A 26,366-nucleotide genomic window follows, 5' to 3' on the forward strand; every position below is an offset into this window, starting at 1 on the left:
AATTCCTACATTTTATTTCATTGAAGACAGTATAACCCTGTATTAAGTTGACCCCCACCCCAGTTGTCACAGTATAATTCGCACTTTGCTCATAACTCATAACTGAAGAATTTATAATTTGGCATGAGGAATGATTAGCACCTTGCAAAAAGAATCTCAGCTCTGTAATTCTGATGTTGCAGCCATTAAATTTAGAATGAGGCCCACACACACAAACGAGGCTGATTAGTTGAAACATTAAATATCTTGTTTTTGTGCTGTTGCATATGACTGAATGCAGGTTGAAATAGATTTGTAAATCATTGCTGTCTGTATTCACATTTTCCTGTTTTTGGAATTTGGCGTTGTTTGCCCTGAATTTATATTAAATAAGAAACACAAAAGTGTTTGAATATTTAAATCTGCTCTTTCGATATTTCAATAAACGAAGGATGTGACTCGACATGAACGTTGACCTGAATACCTTGGATTACTACTAAAGTAAAAGGTCACGTCTGCACACGGTTCCTACAAGTGCATTGCCTGACATGTATATACAGCATATAGGTGCATATTAGCCAAGTACATCTGCATTGTTATATTAAAGCTTCATTAATCCGCTTATTTACATTATACGTTTTGTTTTAGACTGTTTGTTTGCTGCGCATTTAATTCTTGATGAAAAAAATAACAAAGAACGAAACGGACGTGCTGTTTAAACCAATCACCGCATTACATACGAAGCAGGGCCTTATTCCTGGCCAATGAAATCCACGCAAAATGTAATTGACATCTAAAACAGCCAATCAGATGCGAGATCTGACATGGGCGGGGTCAGTAGGACTGTTTTCAGATTTACAGAAGGGAGGTAAAAGACTCGACGTAAACAGAGAACAGAGCTGAAAATATCGCGCCGCGGTGCCGCTTTATTCGATTAATCGCTACATAAAGGACGTGTTAGGGTGAAGTGATTGATCAGGTCGCATTCTAAAGCGACCCTGGTCAGGTTGCGGGGTTATCGGCTCCGTTTTTTCGGTCTAAATCGGTTCTAATCGGAGGGGGATGCAGCTCGAGTCGGAGTGTTGGCGAAGCTCGACAAGCCGACGGTTGAAATTTAAATCGAGTTTAAATTTAAAAAGCAACGGTTTTTCGATAAGAGCGAGAGAAGAGTGCAGTATATGTCCGTTGCGACCGTTAACTGAAAAAATTTGAATTTACAGTCACTTTAACCGTCGCTGGTTTACATTGTGTTGTGTTAGTTTAGGGGTCATTTTTACTCAGAGCTTTTAATATTATTATTGATTGGATTTATCGTTCTGTTTTAATTATTTTGCGTCAGATTGAAACCAAACATCAAGGTGAGACATTTTATTCTTTCTGTGCTTGCACAAACGTTTAACCATAATTATTTTATCGTCACAGTAACTCATCTTGTTTATGTTTTCACAATTGTAGCTGATAGTTTAGTTATCTAATCGTGTTTTTCTTTTTTACTCTGGTCTCTTATTATATGTATTTATTTCTATATTGATATTCTATATTCTTCTTTTGTTGTTTGTTTGCTTTACCTTGTCCCAAACCAGGAAGCAGTATATTTTGTAGTCCGAGTCTTTAACAGCTTAGTGTGTAAAACAAAGTCCACTAGATAGGCTACAGAATTAGTTGTTGTGGTGCACTATGTAGTGCATCAGTATAGTGAGGAAGGAGAGATGTGGGATGCAGCCAGGGTGTGAACGTCAAGTGGAGGAAGGGCAGCAAGTCAAAGCTCGCTTGTTTCACTGAAACGTTAAACAGTAACCACTAGGGATGTAACGATACACTCTACACACGATACTGGGTTCACGATACGATTTCTTACCGATTTTTAAAGAAAATGAAATTGAAGACAAATTATGACAGAGTTTACTTTTATTATTTCTCTTAACCCTTTGATGCACAACCTGGGTCAAAAGTGACCGACTGAGTTTTTATTTTCTATATCTTTGCAATAAATTAATTTAGTCAGTCAAGCTTTCATGAATTCCTCAATTAACTTGTTTTTGATCATCACAAATCCTTATTTTAGTTTTATATATATATATATATATTTTATAAAAATCATTTTTGTATCACTACCCTTCTAATGCACAACATGAGTCAAAAATGACCTTTATATATTTACTATGGAATTTGACAGAAACTACTGACATTTGTAAGTGTTTGTAGTCAAAAACATATTTACTGATCTTTTGAAAGACAACCAAAGATTAGGCTCTTGAATCTTAAATATGTCCAATACTATTAGCTTGCTAGCTGTTAACATATTCTAGTATGAAACATTAAATGGTGAAATGTTTTCAAAATATATACCAAAAAGATACTCAATAATACATGAAATAACATAGGAAACGAATATGGGTCATTTTTGACCCATGTTGTGCATTAGAAGCGGTTTGCTTAGCTTGTGCATCAAAGGGTTAAAAAAAAAAGAAAGAAAGAAAATACTGTATTTGTGATTCTTTTCTTTATCTATATAATTAACACCCTTTTTTTTTCTGAGGTAGGTACAAACTATGCAAAACAATTTTGAATTAAGCCCAATTTGGCTAAAAAAACCCCAAATTTGGCAACCAGGCGTATTTCGCCAGTGACGTCAACAAGGCGAGGTGAATAGCGCCAGCGCCCTCTGCTGTTTAAAGTGAATATCGATTCACCTTACATGTCAAATCGATTTGAATCGTAGAATTTTTGAATCGGTTATTAACTGTATTGTGGTGCATCGTTACATCCCTAATAACCACAGTAAACTATGATTTAACATTTAGACTAGTGCATGGTGCGATAAAGCGATTATTTTCATACATTTGTGAAGCTTATAACACATCACAGTGATCATTTAAATCGGTTACTTGTTTTTGATGCAGATTTCAGTAGTAATTGCCCCCAGCAAACGGTCTTGGGTCAGTAATCTGATTTATATATTTTTCTTTGTTGTCCAAAGTTTATCGTGTGCACGTGAAGTTATACTGTGCTAGATTTAGACGTCCAGTTGAGACGTACAGTATGTCAAAAAAGCTGCTGAAACATGGATGACTCTGTCCACAGTCAAGTGAGCTTTAAATAAAAAGGCATTATGCACCTGCTCTGAACTGGGTGCCTTAAACCTAGACTGAGGTTTGTTGTTGTAACGTTTTGTTACATTCTGCAAATAAACAGAATTTGTACGGTAAATGTGGATATTTTATGGCTTTATTTTAGATATTAAACGTCTCGTGTGTCTTTTATTTTAACGTAATGAACCACAGTGAGAGAATCACTGCATCTTTGGATCTAGTTGGATGTAGTTGCATTTCGGATGTAGTCTACACTAAATGTGTGAGACATGTAGTCCACGCAAACACAGAAACCTCCCTCATAAATGAATATATTAAAAATAAAAGGCAGTTGCAATGGAACACGCAAACAAACAATAAACTGCATGAGATTTACCCCAACATCAGAAATAAACTAAAAATGCACCAAGGAAAACGCACAGATCAAGTGATATACAGTAGATGCAGAATAGGCCAGGAGAAGAACCCACACTTTGCATAGACTTGGAGCACCCATGATGTTTTGTATAGCTGTGGTCAGTTCAGGTGCTGTGAGGATGTAAGTCATGGATTAATAATCAGCTGATAATACAGAGCTGTGGAATAGAAGCAGGATGGACGTTTCCATTGTGTATGTGTCAGTGAAGTTCTCTTGAATTCTTCCACTCTAATTATTCTGTTTTAATTTGTATGTTTTAGCATCATGAAGCTTTTGGAAAACTCCAGCTTTGAGGCGCTGGGCTTTCGGCTGTGTGTGGAAACTGGAGAGTCTCACATCCTGGGCAGGTTTGTGCTCCCTTGTACTTCTTTGTAAACAGCACTGGTGCTCTTTAAAATTGGGAGGTATCGTCTACTAATGCCACGTTCACGCTACACGACTTTCTGATTTGTCGGGTCGCTGTACAGTTCACACGACACGACTGGAACTCTTGCACTCGGAGTCTTTAGGGCGATAGGGGGTTTCACACTACACCATCTATCACCAACTGGAATCACAGGCGAGCTTCTCCGGTCTCCCAAACTACGTTTTGTCACGAAAACAGACGAGAGAAGTGACGAGAGGTTTAATGACACCACGTCCAAACATGCACGTCAACAAGTAGCGAGCGATCAAAGTTTGCGCGCTGATGTGCAGAGTTAAATCAAGGAGAAAAAATAAATGAATCTGAGTGGATTTGACAACACGACCAGCTTGGATTGTTCTGTAGTGAGTTGGAGGTTAATAAATATGTTTGCAATGCAGCGTGGGTGTTTTGTAGAGAACGATCAGGTCAGAAATACTGTAAAACGTGTGTGTGCTGATGTATTCTGATATAAACTATATTACGCCCCTGTCCCACCTGTTTACACTCCTCCCCTGTGTTTCCCCTCACGCCGTATCCTGCGTTCTCATTGGCTGTTCGACATGTCTCTCACTGCCAGTCGTGCAACTCAGATTGAGATATCTGACGTGCTAGAAATCTCGATCCAGTCGAATCGAGCCGGTCAGATCGAGTTGTCGAGTAGTTCACACACAGTGATCGAGAGCCGAGTTTTGATTGCCTAGCGAAAATCATGTCGTGTGAACCAGACATAACTCGTGCTGTATGTTAGGCTCCTTTCATACTGGGATTAAAAGTGATTGTTTTGTAAACCGGAGTGATCCTCGACTCACACACCGTATAAACAGTAAAATTCTACAGTAATGAACGCAGCTCTGCTCCCACCGCCTCGTGAAACGCTCGCAGCGCAGACGTCACACTTCGCTGCTGGACTCTCCGCTTACGACACCTGCTTGACCGCTGACGTAAAACGAAGGATCGGGCTCAGTAAAGCCGATACCGATCAGTTAAAAAATGCCTCGATCGGGCCCATCCCTACATCCCTAATCGTCTACTAACATATAACACTTGTCATGTTGAAACCATGAGACAATCAGACCTTACACCTGCACACAGGGTAATGAATCATTGAATGCATCAAACCAAGAATGAACATGAGCTCAGACGAAACCAATTCTGACACTGCATACACAGATCTCTCATAACGCTGGTGGATCAGCCTATACAGACCCGGTTGGCTTCTTGCTAGACAAGGCTGGAACTCCATGTTACTTTAAAGTCAGTAGAGGAGATTTGACAGAAAGTCATAGAAACAAAACTTTGAGATTTGGTAAAGATAAAGTGGAAGCCACATGGTGCTAAGCTATTGGGAAAGTGTGGCACAATATAACCTTTTTGATTATTCGCAACTGGAAGTGCCTGACGTTTTAGTTGCTACAACATGTAAGATAAGATAAGATAATCCTTTATTAGTCCCACAGTGGGGAAATTCACAGTGTTGCAGCAGCGAAGGGACAGTAAAGCACTCAGTACAAAAGATAGACAATAAAAAGTACAATGTATAACAATAATAATAAAAATGAAGAAATGAACAAATGAATAAATAACCCGAACAAAGCTAGGTGCCCATCTTGCCATGAGAATGACCAATGGGTAAACATGGTGTTAAACAACAAACAAACAAACAAAACAAACATAACCTAAACCCAAGCCATACAACATAGCAGGCCTTACTACCGTCTTGTAGACTTTCCCTTTTGGTCTGGCAGATACATTTCTAAATGCCAAGTAAAAATGACTGTAAATCTTAAATGTTGGTTTGTTGAATTGAAATATCTACAGTCTGTATTTATTTCGTTTGTGTTAATTTGACTTGATCCTTACGAGAGTTAAGCGGCTTACTTAATAGGGGCGGCGCGGTGGCTAAGTGGGTAGCAAGGTCCAGGTCCTCCCCGTGTCTGTGTGGGTTTTCTCCGGGAGCTCCGGTTTCCTCCCACAGTCCAAAGACGTGCAAGTGAGGTGAATTGGAGACACTAAATTGTCTATGACTGTGTTTGATATAACCTTGTGAACTGATGAATCTTGTGTGACGAGTAACGACCGTTCCTGTCATGAAAGTAACCAAAGTGTAAAACATGACGTTAAAATCCTAATAAACAAACAAATAAAGCTCACTTAATATGTGAGATTCCTTGTTTACTGAATGAATAACGGCTTCATAAAACACCTAAATACTGTATTAAGGCAGATGTTTTTTATTAGTGAGACTCTAAGCTGTAAACTGGGACCTCCGGCGTCTATGTTCTTACACCCCAGCCTTCCTTCCATTGGTCTGACCGGGTAAATTCATGGTATTTCTTCCCGTGTTGCCCCGCCCCCTAGTAAGCAGGTCACTAGTGCATAAAGAGACTTGCACCACACACTTCTGGCTTTTACAGAAATCCGCTCCAGTGAGTTTTTCTCTCGTGTAGCTCGTGTGGTCGTTGAGTGGTGGGTGTGTGCTGGAGTTATGAAGAGAGAGACTGCACATGTGTGATTGAGCCCTGCGGCCGACGCCGACGCACAGTGCGGTGTCACTTAACATCTGCTCGAGCACACACACACACATACAGCTGTGCTTCATGCAAGTTCAAAAGTGCTAATGCTGTCTCACGATGCACTAAGCAGTAAACACATTGCGCAATTCTGTACCACTCAGCGCCGTCGGGGTGAATTTCACTCCTCAAGCGCTCATGGGTTTCGTATTTACCTAAGTGTTGAAGGTTTTAAGCTAAAAGTAGGAGAAGGGTTAGAGATAATTTATAGTTTTTTTTTTTTTTTTAAGATATTAAAGTTTACGCCATGTCCAATTCCCCCCATTGGAATCTTGCCACCATCCTTGAAGGCTCACAGACAGCCAAATTGTGTATGAAGAGACTAGCTACACTCTCTAGATCAGTGGTTCCCAACCACTGGGCCGTGGACCATACCAGTCTGTGGGTCATTTGTTACCGGGCTGTACAAGAGGAGTTAAATTTCCAACACTCTTCGGGTGTTATTGTCCCCAATCGCCACTAGGTGGGAGCAGCGTCTCGTTGCAGTGGAAAAAAAGCTCAGAACTCAGACCGATTTTTCCATTCTATAGTTATTCTATTTTAAATACCCCCACCCCCGAGGGTGCATGAAATTATATCTTATATAAAACCGGTCCGTGGTGCAAAGAAGGTTGGTGACCGCTGACCTAGATTATCCGTCACTAATGCAGGCGTCTCAAACAGACAGCAGGGGGCGAACAGGTTCCACATTGCTGCTGTAATTGTGGCTCATTTTGGCTAGTTGAACCGCCTGTACAAGGGATGGATGATTAAGGGATAGCAGGATGTAACCCCTTGTATCTGATAATGCTATCCACAAGGCTCTTGGTCAGCTGGGGTCTGCAGCACATCATCTAATGTTAGTCCTGAGATGGGCTATTGATATATGTGTACTTTTGAACTCTGTTGCAACATGTACCATGTGGTTTTCTTTGCGTTCAGAACCTGCCGCACATGTACAGACATGAGGTTTAATCATCTAGAAGATTCTGACCACATACTCAGGCCTGGATGCCTTTAGCACTTAGTAGTCTGTTGGGTTTTCACAGTGTGTTCATGATCACATGACTCGTGTAAACCTGCTCCGACTGCGACTTTTGCCCTTCATCTATAAATAAGCTCTGCTCAGCGTGTCTGGCCCTGCATCGAGCTCTCAACTTGCCTTGGTCGGTCTGTGTGACATTCCATCCAGGCTTTAGATAGACCTCAGAATAAACACCTGATCCTGTGTTAAACCCTCCAGCTTGCTCTGTAGCACCCAGCTTAATGTCTTCAGAGGTTCTTCTGAACTGCGTACGTGATCCAGAACCACTGTGGTTTCAGTTTAATAGCTGTTTATACCAGCCAGTCGTCCTCTGCATGCTTTTGAAGGCAAGGATCAAACCCAGCTCACCAGACCTCATGTTGCCATGCAGCACCCACATGGTATAAATACTAAATCCCTCTCTCTCTCTCTCCAGGATCGAAAGTTACTCCTGCAAGATGGCCGGTGATGACAAGCACATGTTCAAGCAGTTCTGCCAGGAGGGGGAGCCACATGTACTGGAGGCGCTTTCACCCCCGCAGACCAGCAGCGTCCCCAGTCCCAACCTGTAAGCCACCCTCACGCATTAACTCATGGTTCATAACGTCATACAGTGCACGCCTTCTGAAGGACGTCACGCTTTCTGCTTCCAGCCTGGGGAAGAGCGGTGAGGATGTGGAAAACCCTCTGAGCGATAAGTGCTGCAGGAAGACGCTGTTCTACCTCATCACCACGCTCAACGAGTCCTTCCGTCCAGATTACGACTTCAGCGCCGCCAAAGCCCACGAGTTCAGCCGCGAACCGAGCTTCAACTGGGTCAGTCAAGTGCTTTACGCGCACAAATATGCGGTCAGACGTATCGGGTCTGTCCGAAAACCTAGTGAGCTTCCTAAGTAGAGAGGATTCTAATAAGACATCGAACTCATGAAGCAGATTTAGCTTACTAAGCTAACACAGTTAGCCTTTGGCTGTTCAAACCAACAGGTTAAGGTGGCATAACCCGCTAGCTGGCCAGCTGATGTCTCCCTCCGTCTACCGAAAACGCTTAAACTGTCCCTGACGAGCCCCAATTTACAAATAAACGACAGCTTTACACAAATTAAACATCAATAAGAATGTATTTACACTTGATAAGAACTCCATTGGTTGCTCCTCATTTGGTTGTCTTTCTATATTGTAATTTTTTTATGAGAGTCGTGCCGCACTGAATGCTGGGATTGCCTTCAGCGCTGAGGAGGAGTCGGACGCTCCCTCGTTATTCAGTCAGATAATTACTTAGAATTAAGGCGCCTCAGCTGGAGCATTTTAATGCATTTAAGAGTTTAGACACGCCCTCTTCTCGGGAGTGTAGGATGACGTAAATGCGCCTGTGTAGAGAATTCACGAGGTTTTCAGACAGACCCACGGTACCAGGAAGATCAGGTTAAATTTTTTAAGGAGACGTTCTAGGACACAGATGTTTGTCTAGTCGGCAGCACCCAAACCTTCTCAACGGCAAGTTAAGTTTTATCATGTTGGTTCACTGTAGTTAAAAAGTACCGTTTTAGTAGCTGCTCAGGTGGCGCAGCGGTCAAAACACACGCCGGGACATCGTATCGAATCTCAGCTCTGCCTGCCGGCTGGGCTGAGGAGCCACATGGACAACGATCGGCCTGTTGTTCAGATAGGGGTGGGATATTTAACCCGGATAGGGACTCTCTCATAACTAATGCAATTACGACCTCTGCTGGCTGATTGATGCCGCCTGCACAGAGATGAGAAAAGAGTGCTGTCAGGGTGTGTCTCTCCGTACACAGTGCTGATCCGCATTGTACTCGTCAAAGTGCAGGTGATGAGATGCATACGGCTGCTGCCCACGTGTCGGAGGGGGCGTGGGTTAGCTTCGTTCTCCTCAATCAGAGCGGTGATCGGCATTGGTGGAGACGCAATTGGACACGGTTATTAAAATACAGAAAAGCTGCTTGTCTCTTTTTAACCCTCAGCTGTTGGGAATTAACAGTTGGGGGGGGGGGGAGAGATCCAAATGATTGGATTGTATTAAAGCTGAAAATGCTGAACGTGTAAAAATAAAGGCATGTTGTGGTTTCACCAGGTGGCCAACGCTGTGAACAGCAGCCTCTACTCGGCTGTGGGCGAGGAGTTCAACACCTTGGGTCCGGAGCTCTGGAACGCCATCGACCAGGAGATCAACCTGCAGAGCTGTGACATCTACAGGTGTGTGTATGAGCATGGGTGTATTTGTAAGCAGTGCTGCTGAGATATGATGTGTTTTTATGTGGTCTGGTGAAGTTGACCAAAAACCCAAGTCTTGGTTACAGTTATGTAGGTCTTTGAAATGGAAACATACAGTATGTGTGTGGTAGCAAAGACTAAATGTGTGTGTGTGTGTGTGTGTGTGCAGCTATAACCCAGATCTGGACTCTGACCCCTTTGGTGAGGAGGGTAACCTCTGGTCCTTCAACTACTTCTTCTACAACAAGAAACTCAAACGCATCGTTTTCTTCACCTGTCGCTCTGTCAGGTAAACACACACACACACACACACACATACACACACACACACGACGATGCAACGCAACAGCTATTTCAGTAGATGTCAGCGGTTCATTTACTGGACGCCTGGCTTTGTTCCTCATTTAGCGTCCTCAGTAACTATGGCCGCGGGGGCCTCGACAACGAGCTGGACATGGAGCTGGACGACGATGATGAGGAGGAGGTGGACGGATTCACCGAGGACAGGTGAGGTTTCGTGCTCTTCTCTCCGCAAAGCACGTGAAAAACGAAGTTATTGCACAAGTGTCGTTTATTTATAAATTCGGACTCGGACTAGCGGGTTGTGCCGCCTCAGCCCATTGGTTTGAATGGCCTGAAGCTAACTTGGTTAGCTTAGTAAGCAAAAACTGCTGTAACGTAATCGCAGTTATCGCTGTCTAATAGTGGTGTGCAATACTGCAAAATTTGGTATCGATCCGATACCAAGTAAATACAGGGCCAGTATCGCCGATACCGATACGATACCGATACTTTTTTTACTTGTAAAGCGGCTTATTTACTTTCATGTAGGGAAGAGCAGCGTGTCATGATTTATGAGGTCAATGTATCATCAATATGCTTCGACGACCAAATTATTTTGTGTTAATTAGTTAATCATGTGCATCTAAAAACCCACTACAGTTTTTAGGCAAATAATAAGTATTTTATTAATGTAATAAACTTTAATGAAGTTAAACAAGTTCAGAAACAATTATATAATTAGAAAACATAATTCCCCCTTTCATTGTACTCTGGCTTTTTGTAAAATAAAGTACAGAAAAAATATTAAAATACGTCAATTCTTTTTTTTTTTGTGAAAGGATTTTGTTCATAAACAATAATATACATTTTTATTTTTTTTATTTATTTTTTTTTACCCCTTTTTCTCCCCCTTTAGTGCATCCAATCGTTCAATTAGCATCGTGCTTCCTCTCCGTCTATGCCGAACCCTGCCCCGACGGAGGTGATCGAAGCTAACCCGTATCCCCTCCGAAACACGAGCAGCAGCCAGATGCATCTTTGCCACCCACACATTGACGAGTTTGGCGCCACCTAGCGTTGCATGCGGAGAGACACACCCTAAGGGCACCCTCTCCCATCCCCGTGCAAGCGCCTCCAATCAGCCGGCAGAGAACGCGATCGCATTCTGACAGAGAGAGACCCACATCCGGTTCTTCGTCCCACCCCCCACATGAGCGACCGGCCAATCGTTGCTCATATAGCCACTCGGCTTCGAACCGGTAAAGCAAGGCTGGATTCGATACCACGCTTCTCAGAATCCAGCCCTGGTTGTAGCACGTTTCTTTTTACCGCTGCGCCACCTGAGCGACTAAACAATAATATAATAAAACTAAATTTATTCCATTCACTGCATTTCTTCTCTGGCTTAAAACAAAGTACAGTACAACATTATAACTGAAGAACAAATGTTTTAAAACTTTAAAACTCTTTTTTTTATTTAATTAAATTATATTAGTTAACTGATGGAAAATATCCACTTTTCTCTCTGCCTCTCACTTACTGCTGTATGTATTTTCTCTCAGCGTCGCTTAGTCACGTGACGGCACGACAATAAAACACCGGAGCAAAGTGTGCATGTTAGATGTAAAAGAGCGGTGTTTGCACACACACACACACACACACACACACACACACGTCTACTTTTGGATACAACGGAAGAACGTACTGAATGTAGTGGAGAAGAAACTGAAACTAGAGTATCGATCCGATACCAATACCAACCTTGGTATCGATACTATAGATTTTTGGATCGATCCGCCCACCACTATCTAAGTCGTGCGTCTATATAATCTGCCAAATAAGTCGATGTCTTACTGAGGCAGCTGATCAGGTAGACAGTTTTCCAAATTCACCCCACAGTTTGGTTTGTTTTTGATACACAACGTTCGGACAACAGAATAAAGGGCTTGTCGGAGTCCTGCCTCGAACCCAGTGGATTTTGGTCTAAATGCGGTCTAAAGTACCTTTACAGTGATTATAAAGAGAAACGGGGGGGGGCTAACCATCGCTCCACTGGAGCTTCCTTTCAGATGCACATATGAAGATGCATATAATGAACTGTTTCGAAACGTATTCAAAACGCACCACATCGACACCCTATATAAAGAAAAGAAATGTTAATTAATATGCGTATTGTTTAAGGCTGTCAAACGATTACAAATTTTAATCGCGATTAATCGCATTAAATAAAATCTGTGTAAATTAGAGATGGGACGATCGATCGGCTATGAATCGGTATCGGCCGATTTTTAATCAAAATATGCTATCGGCGATATCTCCTAAAAGTAGCCGATCCGATGGTGTGATATATAAAGATCACGTTAAGTTAACGGCTCAGTGGATCGATCCAGACTTTGAGCTACGACACGCCAACCATCACATCACCATTCATCACCCATCGTACAGAAACCACAGTGAAAGCTCTTCATGACCTAAAATAACATCATTAACGTTGTGCATCGTACACACGATGTAATTTTGCTGGTTGTAATATTTACTTTAAAAAGATAATTCAACCCGGTCACATCTGAGTGGATTCTATCAGCACGTTATATAAACTCCTGGTTCACTTTGGTAAATCGTGATCGGTTCTTACTTGTGATGTAGATGAGAACAGAAAACGTTACAGAGCCAATCAGAGGCAAAAGTTTATTCATTACCAAATTCATTAGTTCAGGATCATCTGCTGAACTTTTAGCTCCTTAGACGGAACGAGTCTGACGGTCGGTTACAGATCTGTGCTAATATCAGTGTAATGAAGCTTTTTAATGTAAGAGAGTCACACAGAATGTTCTGTAGTAGCTGGTGTTTATTTAAAACCACGACATTTAATTAATAACAGTAAACACGGAGAGATAACCGAGAAGAGAAACTTACGCTTGGCGAAAAATGACTCGTGAATCAATGAATCACTTATAGCGATACAGTGAACAACGCGTCTCTTCTAAAGGCGCGCACACACACGCGCGCGCGCGCTGCTCCGGTTTACTGTGAGGCTCTTTTTAAGTTTATTATTTTATTTACTGCTAACCCCCCCCCGATCGCAATCGGCTATCGGTCGATGTCCCTGAAAGGAGATCGGAATCGGTGCCAAAAACCCCGATCGTCCCATCTCTAGTGTCAATGTTATAGAACACAAGTTTTTTGGTGAACACATTTTATGCTAAACGTACTGATGTTAAAAACTGCTGGGACAAGAGAAAACTGTAAGGGAGTTTTATTCACTCACATACTAGGCAGTAATACTATCCAGCAGAGACCCTCGACTTCGTATAAATGTCAGATTGTAGGTTAGAATTTCTCCATCAGCAAACATTGTAGATCAGCGGTGCTTCAGGTGGGATAAGGCGTCGTTATTGTAACAGACTTTACTGTGCTTGTATCGTGACGACGGTTTGATGGACGTTTCTACACGAAGTGAGTGTGTTTTGACCCTTTGGGGCTTCCATAGTTCATGGACTAGCGTGCTTGACTCCGGTATTCAGTGCCGTAACAGATCAAGTTAATAAAGTGTTCTGCTCCCGACAACTTGTGAATATAGCGTGTATTTATCTCTTTATTATGCAAGTGCATCACTACAACGCTCGGTTATATTATTTTAAGAAACCGCAAATGAACGACGGTGGCAAGTCCGACATTAAAACGTTTGTTCTACCAGTCAAGTCTCAACATGAAATAGAATTTGCGTTAACGGCACTTTTTTTTTTTATCGCGTTAAATTAAATGCGTTATTATCGCGTTTAACTTCGACAGCCCTAGTATTGTTACGTTCTTAACTTTTATATTATATTAATACAGATTCTTTTTTTTTTCCTCTCAGGTTTCCTCAGACTCTGTGTGTGTAGAGCTTTCTCAGGAACTTCTGCTTGAGCTCCAGCTAACACGCCATTGTTTTTTTCCCATCTGGAAGCTTCTATGCATCTTCATTTATCTGCGCCATTAAGAAAGAGCTGGATAATGTAGAGCCCGATCTCTCTATGTTTCTCTCAAGCTTTTGGAACAGTAAGGAACCCTTGTGGACATTCTGGAAACGCCGAGGACGTTTTGAACTTGTGTCAAAGGCCAAAGCTTGGTTAAGGTTTGATGAACTTGCTGATGGGGGGAATCGCCTTTTGCCGTCTTTCTTTTATCCTGAATGAAAATTACCAACATGCACCAGCAGTTCAGATTGGACCGGCTCACTTTGGTCACATGATTTTCACCCAGTTATATGTGAATGATGAGGGCCTGTAATTTACCCGTGTTTCTATCGATGTTTGTGCTTTTTATATATGACCTGTGTGTTTGTAAATCCAGCAGTTTTAGCTGATTGTATTTTATCGCACTGAACAGTCGACCCAGTTTAAGCTCGTCGGAGAGAAATGAGAACCTGGTGAATGTGTTCTCGTTTGAATGTGATGATGCATCGCTGTCATTTCTGTTAAACATGTGATACGATCCTGTAGCTATTGCTTAACTTGCTGCTCGAATTACATTTTATTTTCGCTCTTGTTTTTACTGTTGGGAAAATAAATACGTCTCGACTTCATCAGCGTTTTTTTCTCTGGATTTTCCCCTTTCTAATTTCCAAATGTAGTCATTTCAAATTCATGATCTAATCAAGGAGAGCCGGTTTACTACACACCCCCTTCTGACACGTGTCTAATCGGCAGCCGTTCACCAAGTCAGGGTTGGGTTCCCACACTGAGTCAAGTCGTATCTAAGGGCAGTGATAGCTCAGTGGTTAAGGTACTGGACTAGTAAACAGAAGGTTGCCGGTTCAAGCCCCGCCACCACCAAGTTGTCACTGTTGGGTCCCTGAGCAAGGCCCTTAACCCTCAATTGTTCATTGTGTAAGTCGCTTTGGATAAAAGCGTCTGCTAAATGCTGTAAATGTAAAATGAGTCGTACAGTTTGAGCAGCAATCTGGCAGCAATCTGGCAGTGATTACTAGTCCGGTTCCTTAACCACAAGGCTACAACTGCCTACAGTTGCATTAAACCTGGTAACATCACAGGATTTACACTTCTGTTAAATTAGGGTCGGCACGGTGGCTAAGTGCTCCGGTTTCCTCCCACAGTCCAAAGACATGCAAGTGAGGTGAATTAGAGACACTAAATTGTCCATGACTGTGTTCGATATAAACTTGTGAACTGATGAATCTTGTGTAATGAGTAACGACCGTTCCTGTCATGAATGTAATCAAAAGTGTAAAATCCTAATAAATAAATAACTACTATTAAATTAGTACTATTGGGTGGGTCTAAACTGCTGTAGGTTGAGTAGGCGGACCGCAACACAAATAACTATTTCTGTGAAATAATCAAATCCCCACTGAAACCATCTATACGTATCTACGTTTAGCTGGATTGTCCTCACTGTGTGGTGGTTTCACTTTCAAACTTGTGTTTTACAGCTCAGGAGAGAAACAGTGAGAATCAGCTTCACTGTAAGAGTCTAAAACAATGTGAAAAAAGCTTAATGTGGGATAGATAGATAGATAGATAGATAGATAGATAGATAGATAGATAGATAGATAGATAGATAGATAGATAGATAGATAGATAGATAGCTTTATTAATCCCAAAGGAAAAGTCAAGTATTACAACAGCTCAAGGTACATTAGAAATTTATTACAGTACAATAAAAGTAATAAATATATATGCAATATGTGTTATAATAGAAAAATCATAAGTGCTCTCTACTGCTGAAATGTGGTTAAAAGAAATGTAATCATTTTATGCTGCTTTTATGCTTCTGTGCTGTAACGTTGCCATTTCTTGACACACTTAAAGAACAATCCTTTCATTTAGTTTTAAGATCTGAATCTATTCAGATTGACAAATATTTAAGAAAAGATGAAATATGGTGGTAAATAAATAAAAAAAATCTGTATCACTGCCTCACATGAGATTCTAAAATCACCCAAACAGTTTAATTTGTTGAATCTGACAGTTTCACTGTTGATCCTGGACAAACCCAAAACCCCGGGTAGAGGAGCTGAGTGAACGTGGTCTGAACTCTGTGGAGGAGCTTCATTGTATCAGAGACGCTGTAGAAGGACAGAGTTCCTGCTCTGTGATCCACATACACTCCTATTCTAGAGGAACTCGGCATTATGGGAATTTCACTCTCTTTGTTATTGTGCCAGAATGAAAAGCTGGATGGAGAAAAGAATAACCTCCACGACTGATCATTACATCCAAACAAAGACTCATCACCGAATCCCTTCCTGCTGATGCTTTTATATGACACTGCTATATAAACCCAATTATTCCCACTCCACTCAACCTCCCAGTAACAGCGTCCACTCACACTCTCTCTACACAGAACCTGAGAGTAACGATCAAATCTATCTGGATGATCAGGATACGATTGTGCTGTTGTACCGCAGGTCACCACTTTGTTCTCCTCAGAGAGACGGAGGTGTTGATGCGCTGTGTTTGGATCCAGTGTGAACCGACAGAAATCTGATGGAGAGAAAACACAACATAAACCAATTAACATAGAATTGAGTGCTCACTGAGAGGTAAGGGTCATTCTGAAACTTGTTTTTCCACATAGAGGACTTAGAGAACGTAAGCTTCTGGGAGAACCGCGGGATGTTATTAACAATTCCCAGGATAATGGTCTGGAAACAGAGCTGTATTTCCTGTGTGTATAAAAAACACTTAACAAAGAAAGGTGATGTGTCGGGTGTGTCGGAGGGGGGTTACGCCAAAAAAATATATAGATTTTCACGGCCGTGAATTACGTGGGGTCTTAGGTTTTTGGGATCTATGACTTGAATGTACAACTCAATTCAGAAGAAAAGTTGGGACAGTATATAGAAAATGCAAATAAAAAACAGCACTGTTTATGTTTGTGCGTATGTGAGAAACTTACATTGTAGAAAATCTTCTCTGGTTTCAGGTTCAGGAGGTGGAGTAATCCGGACTACCTTCACTACAGAAAAAGTTACAGTATAATTACTAATCACAGTAACTGAATATTAACATCAGAAAGTGTCGAGAGTACAACCTGCAAGAAGTTTGACATGTTCTCCCAGTGTTTTTCTAAAGTGACCTTAAGTCTAAATAACTGACCAACTAGGAATACAGAGACCATTAAGTTTCAACCCTAACTTGTACAACAGAGGCGCAATTGCGATTGAATACAGCATTCCAGACAAAGAGCAGCCCTGTCTTACACCACTGTTTATTTTGAATGGAGCATTTAAAACAGAGCACTTAAAATCAGAATACTCTCCACATCATTGTACAGAACCCTGATCTAGCTGATAAAACCTTCACTAAAGCCAAACGCTGCCAAGGTATCCCACAGGTATTTGTGTTCTTCTCTGTTGAATGCTTTTTCTTGATCCAGTCAGATCAATCCCACTTTAGGCCTTAACAGTTTTAAAATGTCTAAAACGTCACGGACCAAAGAAACTTTATCAAAGATTGATCTGCTGGGAACACAGTAAGTCTGGTCCGAATGGACGATCTTTCCCGTTACTTTATTTAGCCTGTTGGCTAATATTTTGGACAGAAGCGTATAATCACTGCACAGGAGTGATACTGTTCTCCAGCTCTTTATGTCTGGGGAGGAGAGTTAGTACTGTCATTAAGTACAGCTAACAGATCTTCTCCTTTCTCTGACCAAAAAGCTTTATAAAATTCAACTGGGATGCCATCCAGCCTAGGGGACTTACCGCCTTCTGTGCTTTGTGGAGCTCTCTCCAGTTCTTCCATGGTTAGCTCAGCATCCAGCTCGGCTAGCGTTTCACCAGGAACTTGAGGCATATTTTCTAGAAAGACATGTTTAGATCTCTATATAACTGAATTGCTCTGTTTCTGATTTCAGCAGCGTCTGTTAATAAAACCCCAGACTCTGAACGCAATTAATGAATAAACCTTTTTTGTCTGTTTTTGTTCTCTAGGCTAAAGAAGAACTTTGATGGCACATCCATTTGGTCCACACATTGAAATTGGTAATGGACTAGAGCGCCCTGTGCTTATTGTGATTATTGTTATCTGTTATTGGTATTCTGTGGTATTTTCTCAATTTCTAATAATTTCTTTTCTAGTGATTCTATTGATCGGGTTCTGTTTCTAGTGATGTTTTGAGTATACTGTTTACATTGTTGTTGTATTTGCACTTTTCCCATATCCCAACACTGCTGTACAAATATCCCAAAAAAATTAAAATGTCTTGTAAAAGTCTGTCCTGTTGAGTTGATGTTTAAAACTGTAAAACCTGTCAAGTCTTGCTAGAGAAATTATATTTTCATATGAAATCAGGGTAAGGGTCTTAGCAAATAAGATTGCAACACCTCCACTAACAGAGTTATTGTGAGATAGAGTCCGTCCCAGTCTACAGCCCATCAGCAGCGTTCTCTGTATCACTGTGTGTTTCTTGCAAAAAGCAATTTTATTCTATTTTATACTACTGTATATTATAATTCTATATCTAATCTATATTACTATATTTTTCTACACATAAACAGAAACACCAGTAAATATTACCCTTCTAACCTGGCAGGTGTCAGGAAGGAGGGTGTCCATAAACCCTGTATGGAGAACAGAGAGGCAGAACACTTAACGTGTGCTTAACTTGGCTGCAGGATTTATTCTCTTTTCCAAAAATATGAAACATTTTTAACCGACTGCAGAAATAACTCAAATAATAAATCTGTTTACATCATGTTTCGTTATACCATTGTTTTTGCAAAAAATACACCAGTGGATATAACTACATGGATGTTCTTAAGTTTTCTTATCATCCAGCTGTTAGTGTCTCACTTACTGATCAATATCAAAACCTTACAAACTCATCAGTTCTTGTTATCACTTGCATCACTCAGAAACAAAAATACAAATTACAGTGACACACTTGTGAATTAACTAGAACATTTAATGTTTGTCAGACCCAGATTATCTTCTCTGATCTAAATAACAAGTAAATTTACAAATAAAACATGTCAACAATGGTTCACATTTGTTAACATACAGCAACAACTCCATTTTGTGTGTTATTAACATTTTCATTGCCAGACATCCCAAGTCTCCCGGAAGTTCCGGGAGTCTCCCGCATATACATAGCGGCTCCCAGATCCCCGCAAGTCAGATACAATCTCCCGGAATCTAGAACGAGCGGCCAAGAGCGACACACACACACATAGGCGACACAGACTTTTTTCCCCCGATCGTGTATTAAATCCGTTATCTGATATACAATCTAGCGCACTATGTAGGGAACATAAATCAATCGTCTAGTTATACTTTCTAGTGCACTATGTAGGGAACATAAATCCGTGATCTGATATACAATTTAGTGCACTATGTAGGGAACATAATTAATTATGTAATACACTTTCTAGTGCACTATGTAAGGAACACAAATCATCTAGTTATACTTTCTAGTGCACTATGTAGTGAACATGAATGCGTTATCTAATACACTATCTAGTGCACTATGTAGGGAACATAAATCTATGATCGAATATACAATCTAGTGCACTATGTATGGAACATAAATCTATGATCGAATATACAATCTAGTGCACTATGTAGGGAACATAAACCAATTGTCTAATTCACTATCTAGTGCACTACGTAGGGAACATAAATTAATATCTAAAATACTATCTAGTACACTATGTAGGGAACCTAAACCCATTAACTAATACGCTACCTAAAGCATTATGTAAGAAACATAAGTCTATTATCTAGTACACTGTCTAGTGCACTAAGTAGGGAACATAAATTCTTTTCTAATATACAACCAAGTGCACTATGTAGTACACATTAATGTGTTTGTGACACGAACAGTTAGCTTAGTAGCTCAGTTAGCAGCTTCTAAAAGTTCTGTTATCACCCAGATCCTTTGGTGTGCGAGAGGTTTTTTAGCTTTTATTCTTTTCTTTTTTTGGCTTGGGGGGTCAGGGTCGAGGTGTGGGGGTACCTCCCAAAAATGAGCTTTTGCAACTTGAGATGTCTGCATTGCTTTTTCTCTGTCACATTGCTTACTACTCATCACCGACCAACTATTTCAATTCCGTTTACTTTACATTACTAGCATTTCCAAATAATGCAGCACCTTATTATGATCTATTATATAATTCTGAGGAATATTAACCCTGTATGGAGAACTAAGAGGCAGAACACTTAAAGTGTGCTTAACTTGGCTGCAGGGTTTATTTAGACTCCTCTGTGTAGTATACTCCTCCTGAGCGTTAAGCGCCATCTATTGGCTGCACTGTGTATTACACCAACAACTATAATAATGAAAGCCCTGAAATAGACATCCACATTTGTTTTTAATTCACCCAACAGAATAAGAAAAGAAAAAATATTGGGGTGCCACTTTTTTTAAACTTAATTGTTGCCTTGTGACCTATTAAACTGTCTTATTGTGATTATTACCTCATAAACACATAAACACAGCAAGTCATTTACATCAGCTCAGACTTCCTGGTTTAGTTTGTGAGCGTTATGTTCAAAACAAGATAGTTTAAAGTAAATCAACAATTTTAACTACATAAAGTAACAATAATAATAATAATAATAATAACAATAAACCGTAATAAACAGAACTGATATAAACTCACCTGCAAACAAGACACGAAACAGATCTGCACTCGTTGAACAGGATCAGATCAGTTTCACCTGTATTCAGCTGATCTAAAGGTGGGTGGAGAGAGAGAGAGAGAGAGAGAGAGAGAGAGAGAAGGACAATGACCTGGTCAGGGTCACGGCGGGTCCATCTTTACCTGGTAACACTAATGTAATTCAGAAATACACACTGGACAGAGTGCTAATTCATTGGAGGAAACCATTTATCATTCAGTTTGGTTTAAAATAATTATTGTCATGCCTCATCCTGTTTTAGATGCTTTTTAATTCAAATGAATATTTTATAGGAGAGATGCTACATTTTTGGAAAGCTGGAAATTTCAGGATGTATAAGCCAAATTCTGGACTTTTATATAGTTTTAAAAGTTGATTCACCTAATACAATATATCTTATTTGTTAAGTTACCCACATATATGTAAACGTTACTGGAAAAGTCACATTTAGTAGTTTGCTGTTAGTTTATACTGAATTATACTTTTAAATATAGTGCATGTGTGTTTATGAATCTTTTCTATTTTGTCTGAGGTGAGTTGTACCCTGCTACCCAAGCTATTAAACAGTGAAAAATCCATTATACTCCTATAATTCATAAAAAGATTCATAAACACACATGCACTATATTTAAAAGTATAATTCAGTATAAACTAACAGCAAACTACTAAATGTGACTTTTCCAGTAATGATCCAAGTGATGATTCAAGATGGCGGCGCGTTAACACGCAGCGGCCGCTCTGGGGTCGAAAAACTGTGTTTTTTTGTTGTTTTCAGGAAAAGTTTGTAAGTTTGTTTAGGACAGTTTTGTTTATAAACGTATGGAAACCACTTTTGACTTAGTTTACAACCGCCAGACACTGCTACAATTGAGAAAACAGTCAGAAACCAACCTGCAAGATGATCTGCAGCGAACTCTGCATGAACTCTGCCTACTTCGCGAACCAGACCTGCAGTCCTCGGTGTTACCTGAAGCAGGTGACCGGGGGAGGGGGCGCCGCAAGCGGTGCTCGAGGAAGCAGAAGCGTGGAAAGCGAGCCGGGGTCCGTGCTAGGCTAAAAGCTAACCCAAGCCGGCCGGCTCTACCATCGTTATTCCTCGCAAATGCATGCTCTCTGGAGAATAAACTGGACTGTATCAGACTTCAGCGAACTACCCAATGTGAGTACAGGGACTGTTGTGTTTTAATTTTCACTGAAACATGGCTTAGCGACAACATTCCAGACAGTGCCATTCAGCTAGACGGGCTAGCATCGTATCGCGCCGATAGAAATGCAGCTCAGTCCGGTAAAACACGAGGAGGAGGCGTTTGTGTTTACATTAACACCGAATGGTGCAAGGACTCTGTGCTTGTTGTGGCGTACTGTTCTCCGATGGTGGAATTTGCTATTGTTAGATGCAGACCTTTTTATTTACCACGGGAATTCACCAGCGTGCTTATTGTCGCGGTGTATCTTCCGCCCAGCGCGAACGCGAAGGAAGCATTGAGCGAACTCTACAGAGCCATCAGCGAACTGCAGAACATTCATCCAGACGGGCTGTTTATTATCGCTGGGGATTTTAATCATGCAAATCTCAAGTCTGTTCTCCCTAAATTCCATCAGCATGTGGACTTTGCTACAAGAGGAGCGAACACGCTGGATAATGTTTACACGAACATTGCCGGTGCGTACCGGGCGGAGCCCCGCCCCCACCTCGGATACTCAGACCACATCTCTGTAATGCTAATTCCAGCATACAGAGCACTCGTCAGGCGCTCCAGACCTGTACAGAAACAGGTGAAAACCTGGCCAGAAGGATCCATCTCTGCTCTTCAGGACTGTTTTGAGTGCACTGACTGGGACATGTTTAGGGAGGCTGCAACATACGGCGATTACACTGATCTAGAGGAGTACACGACTTTAGTGACCTGCTACATCAGCAAATGCATTGAGGACGTCACTACCACTAGAACCATCACTTCCAGACCCAACCAGAAGCCGTGGATGACTCCAGAGGTGCGTGCACTGCTGAGGGCCCGAGACTCCGCTTTTAAAGCAGGTGACCAGCCGGCTCTGTGAACAGCGAGAGCCAGACTGTCCCGGGCAATCCGAGAAGCAAAGCGCGCACATGGCCAGAACATCCACAGCCACTTCCAGAACAGCGGTGACACACGGCGCTTGTGGCAGGGCATCCAGGCCATCACCAACTACAGGACGACTCCACCCGTCTGTGACAGTGATGCCTCCCTTCCAGATGCGCTGAATGACTTCTACGCTCGGTTCGAGGCGCAGAACAACATGTTGGCGAGGAAGATGATCCCACCTTGTGACGACCAGGTGCTTCGTCTCACCACAGCGGACGTGAGGAGAACTCTGCACAGAGTCAACCCACGGAAGGCTTCTGGACCAGACAACATTCCTGGCCGAGTGCTCAAAGGATGTGCAGAACAGCTGGCAGATGTATTCACTGACATCTTCAACATCTCCCTGAGCAGTGCCATCGTTCCAACGTGCCTCAAGACGACCACCATCGTACCCGTGCCAAAGAAGTAATCTGTGTCATGCTTCAATGACTATCGTCCCGTAGCACTCACGCCTATCATCATGAAGTGCTTCGAGAAACTAGTCATGAGGCATTTTAAGAACCTACTGCCTCCCACCATGGACCCACTGCAGTTTGCGTACCGTCCTAACCGCTCAACGGACGACGCCATATCCACTACACTTCCCCTGGCTTCTACACACCTGGACAGAAAGAACACTTACGTCAGGATGCTGTTCATAGACTTTAGCTCAACATTCAACACCATCATTCCTCAGCATCTAATTGGAAAGCTGAGCACGCTGGGCCTGAACACCTCTCTCTGCAACTGGATCCTGGATTTCTTGACTGAGAGACCTCAGTCCGTCCGGATCGGTAAGAACACCTCCAGCACCACCACACTGAGCACCGGCGCTCCCCAAGGCTGTGTGCTCAGTCCACTGCTGTTTACTCTGCTTACGCACGACTGTACAGCAATGCACAGCTCGAATTCCATCGTTAAGTTTGCAGACGACACAACTGTGGTGGGACTCATCAGCAACAACGATGAGTCAGCGTACAGAGAGGAGATACAACATCTAACGGACTGGTGCCAAGTCAACAACCTGTCTCTAAACGTGGATAAAACCAAAGAGATGGTCATTGACTTTAGAAGGACACTAAGGGACCACTCCCCACTGCACATCGACGGCTCATCTGTTGAGATCGTCAAGAGCACCAAATTTCTCGGTGTTCATCTGGAGGAGAATCTCACCTGGACCCTCAACACCAGTTCCATCACCAAGAAAGCCCAGCAGCGTCTCTACTTTTTGAGAAGACTGAGGAAAGCTCATCTGCCACCCCCCATTCTCACCACGTTCTACAGAGGAACAATCGAGAGCATCCTGAGCGGCTGCATCACTGTCTGGTTCGGAAATTGTACTGCGTCGGACCGCAGGACTCTCCAGCGAGTAGTGAGGACAGCTGAAAAGATCATCGGGGTCGCTCTTCCATCTCTCACGGACATTTTTAACACCCGCTGCATCCGCAAAGCTCTCAGCATTGTGGACGATCCAACCCATCCATCACATGGACTTTTTACTCTGCTCCCGTCTGGGAGACGATACCGCAGCATCAGGACTAACACAACCAGACTGTGTAACAGTTTTATCCCTCAGGCAATCAGACTCCTCAATTCAGTACTGTAACAATTTCCTCTGGAAATTTTCTGCTGACACACACTGAACTGTATTGACTATGTTACTTGTATTTTTGCACACCTCCTGGAACTGAACAAGTAATTTCTGCACCTTACTTGTATTTTTGCACCTTATTTACTTTTTAGGCACCTTATCGGCATTGCCATTTTTACGCTGCTAATGTACATGTCACTACCTCATGAACCATTGTACCATCTATTCACCATCATGTACTAACACTTGTCCTTAGTCCTGTCTTCTAATTACTTGTTTAGATTAGGGATAATTAGGAATATCTTTTGTAGTTATTTATTATAGGATTTTTTTTATTTATTGTTGTATTTACACTGTTTTGTCTTGCACTTTTTGTACCATGTTACACCGTGATCCTAGAGGAACGCTGTTTCGTTTCAATATGTACTTGTATGTAGCTGAAATGACAATAAAACCTCTCTGACTCTGACTCTCTGATAAAAGTTGGGGTTTGCCTACGTTACATCATCAGTGCACAAACCACTGTTTGCTCTTTGCTACTGGGTAGTTCCTAACCTTGAGTTCACCTCTTAGACTTGGGTCCATGTCTAGGGTTGCCAGGTTACAGCAGGACGAAGCTGTATCATGTGTCTGCAGTTTCACTTACCTTTGTACTGTACCCTCAAACAGTACTTTTATTTCTTTACGTTTATATCCAATTTTGGAGATTTTGGTCCGTGTGTTTTAAGAGGAGGGTGAGACTCCTCTCTCTAGCCTCAACATGACCAAGTTTGCTATAATTCACACTGAACCTTGATTAAGCTCGTCCTGATCTTGGAGAGATATACACTATATTGGCTAAAGGGTGTTTTTAACCTTTCTAACCATGCATTATGTTTATCTCAGATTCACTGTTCACCATATGATGCAAAACCTCAGAATGACCCCATGCATACTGCTAAAAAATATGATTTATGTTCTCTTAATCAACAGATTTAAACCAGTTCTGTCTGGAAAGTTTTGAAATGCAGACCATGTAGTACAGTGGTGTCCAAACTAGATAAACTAGATCTAACTTTAATACATTAGTGGTGAGGCGATGTACAGTACCTCACCTCTAGTGAGTGTCTCAGTCCATAGTATGTTTTTCCGTATCAGTCAGTGAAAAACATTTGGACACCCCTGATGTAGTAGATCTCCAACTTCTTTATTCCATAAAAAATGGAAACAATTTCTACTTGGACTTTCATACAAGCAATGAAAGAAAGATGTTCTGGAGAAGAAAAAGAAAGAGAAGAGCTGGCGCTACTCCTTATCACCCTAAAATGAATACACTGATAGCTGTTTCTGATATTTTGTCCACTGCCTGTATTTCTCACATAGAAAGTAATGCATGTTACGCCTGTTTTATCTGACAGAGTGACTATTAACTATTTTAAATAAGCCCTTTAAAAACATCTTGGTGCACATTTTTGTTTATTTGCTGACTTTATTGTATTGAAAAAACAGCACTACTTTTACCACTACTTTATCTTGCTCAGGGTCGTGGTGGGTCCTGTTTCCCCGGAATCACAGGGCGCTGGATAGGACTTGCACTAGATCTGAAAACTTGGGTTCAAATCTCACATTCAGTCACTGTATGTAAAGAGGTTGGCATGTTCTCTTTGCAGAAAGGCATGCAGAAGGTGGATTAGCAGCTCTGAATAACCTCTAGGATTAAATGGTGAGTGTAGTGCCTTGTGATGGATTGGCACCCCCAGTGTAAGAGAACCGAGTCTCAGCTCAATGCTCAACACACTTGGGTAAATCTGAGGCAGGGGAAGAGTTTGGGACTCACCTGCCTGCCAGTGCAACAGCGACTCCTGCTGTCTGACCATGGAATATAATGAGAAATGTTGTCTTCTGTATGTGTGCGTTCTAATTTAAAAAAACATATTTTAATATTAGCATTTAAATGATGACGTTTTTGTTTATTATTTTATTTAATCTAAAACAAGCATTTTATTTTAATTTGAACTAGCATGTTTAAACTAGAACTTTTTGTTTTTTAAACTAGCATTTTTATTTGATTTTAACTTAGAAAT

General features: G+C 41.5%; 2 protein-coding genes across 2 annotated transcripts; one reads left to right on the plus strand and one right to left on the minus strand.

Moving 5' to 3' along the window:
- Window positions 1-833: 833 nt before the first annotated feature.
- maf1b (MAF1 homolog, negative regulator of RNA polymerase III b) lies at window positions 834-14,549 on the plus strand. The gene is made up of 8 exons (XM_062994507.1): window positions 834-1,337; window positions 3,750-3,836; window positions 7,905-8,036; window positions 8,122-8,284; window positions 9,561-9,682; window positions 9,870-9,989; window positions 10,109-10,207; window positions 13,842-14,549. The coding sequence occupies exons 2-8, from the start codon at window positions 3,754-3,756 to the stop codon at window positions 13,864-13,866; spliced, it is 744 nt and encodes a 247-aa protein (XP_062850577.1). The 5' UTR covers window positions 834-1,337; window positions 3,750-3,753; the 3' UTR covers window positions 13,867-14,549.
- Window positions 14,550-15,762: 1,213 nt separating this feature from the next.
- Window positions 15,763-26,159, minus strand: LOC134312005 (tripartite motif-containing protein 16-like). Its single transcript, XM_062993654.1, has 4 exons — window positions 26,120-26,159; window positions 20,592-20,615; window positions 16,886-16,945; window positions 15,763-16,470 (listed from the first exon to the last, which is right to left on the minus strand). The coding sequence occupies exons 1-4, from the start codon at window positions 26,157-26,159 to the stop codon at window positions 15,935-15,937; spliced, it is 660 nt and encodes a 219-aa protein (XP_062849724.1). The 3' UTR covers window positions 15,763-15,934.
- Window positions 26,160-26,366: the final 207 nt, after the last annotated feature.

This window comes from Trichomycterus rosablanca, chromosome 4, assembly GCF_030014385.1.
Source record: "Trichomycterus rosablanca isolate fTriRos1 chromosome 4, fTriRos1.hap1, whole genome shotgun sequence".
NCBI lineage: Eukaryota > Metazoa > Chordata > Actinopteri > Siluriformes > Trichomycteridae > Trichomycterus > Trichomycterus rosablanca.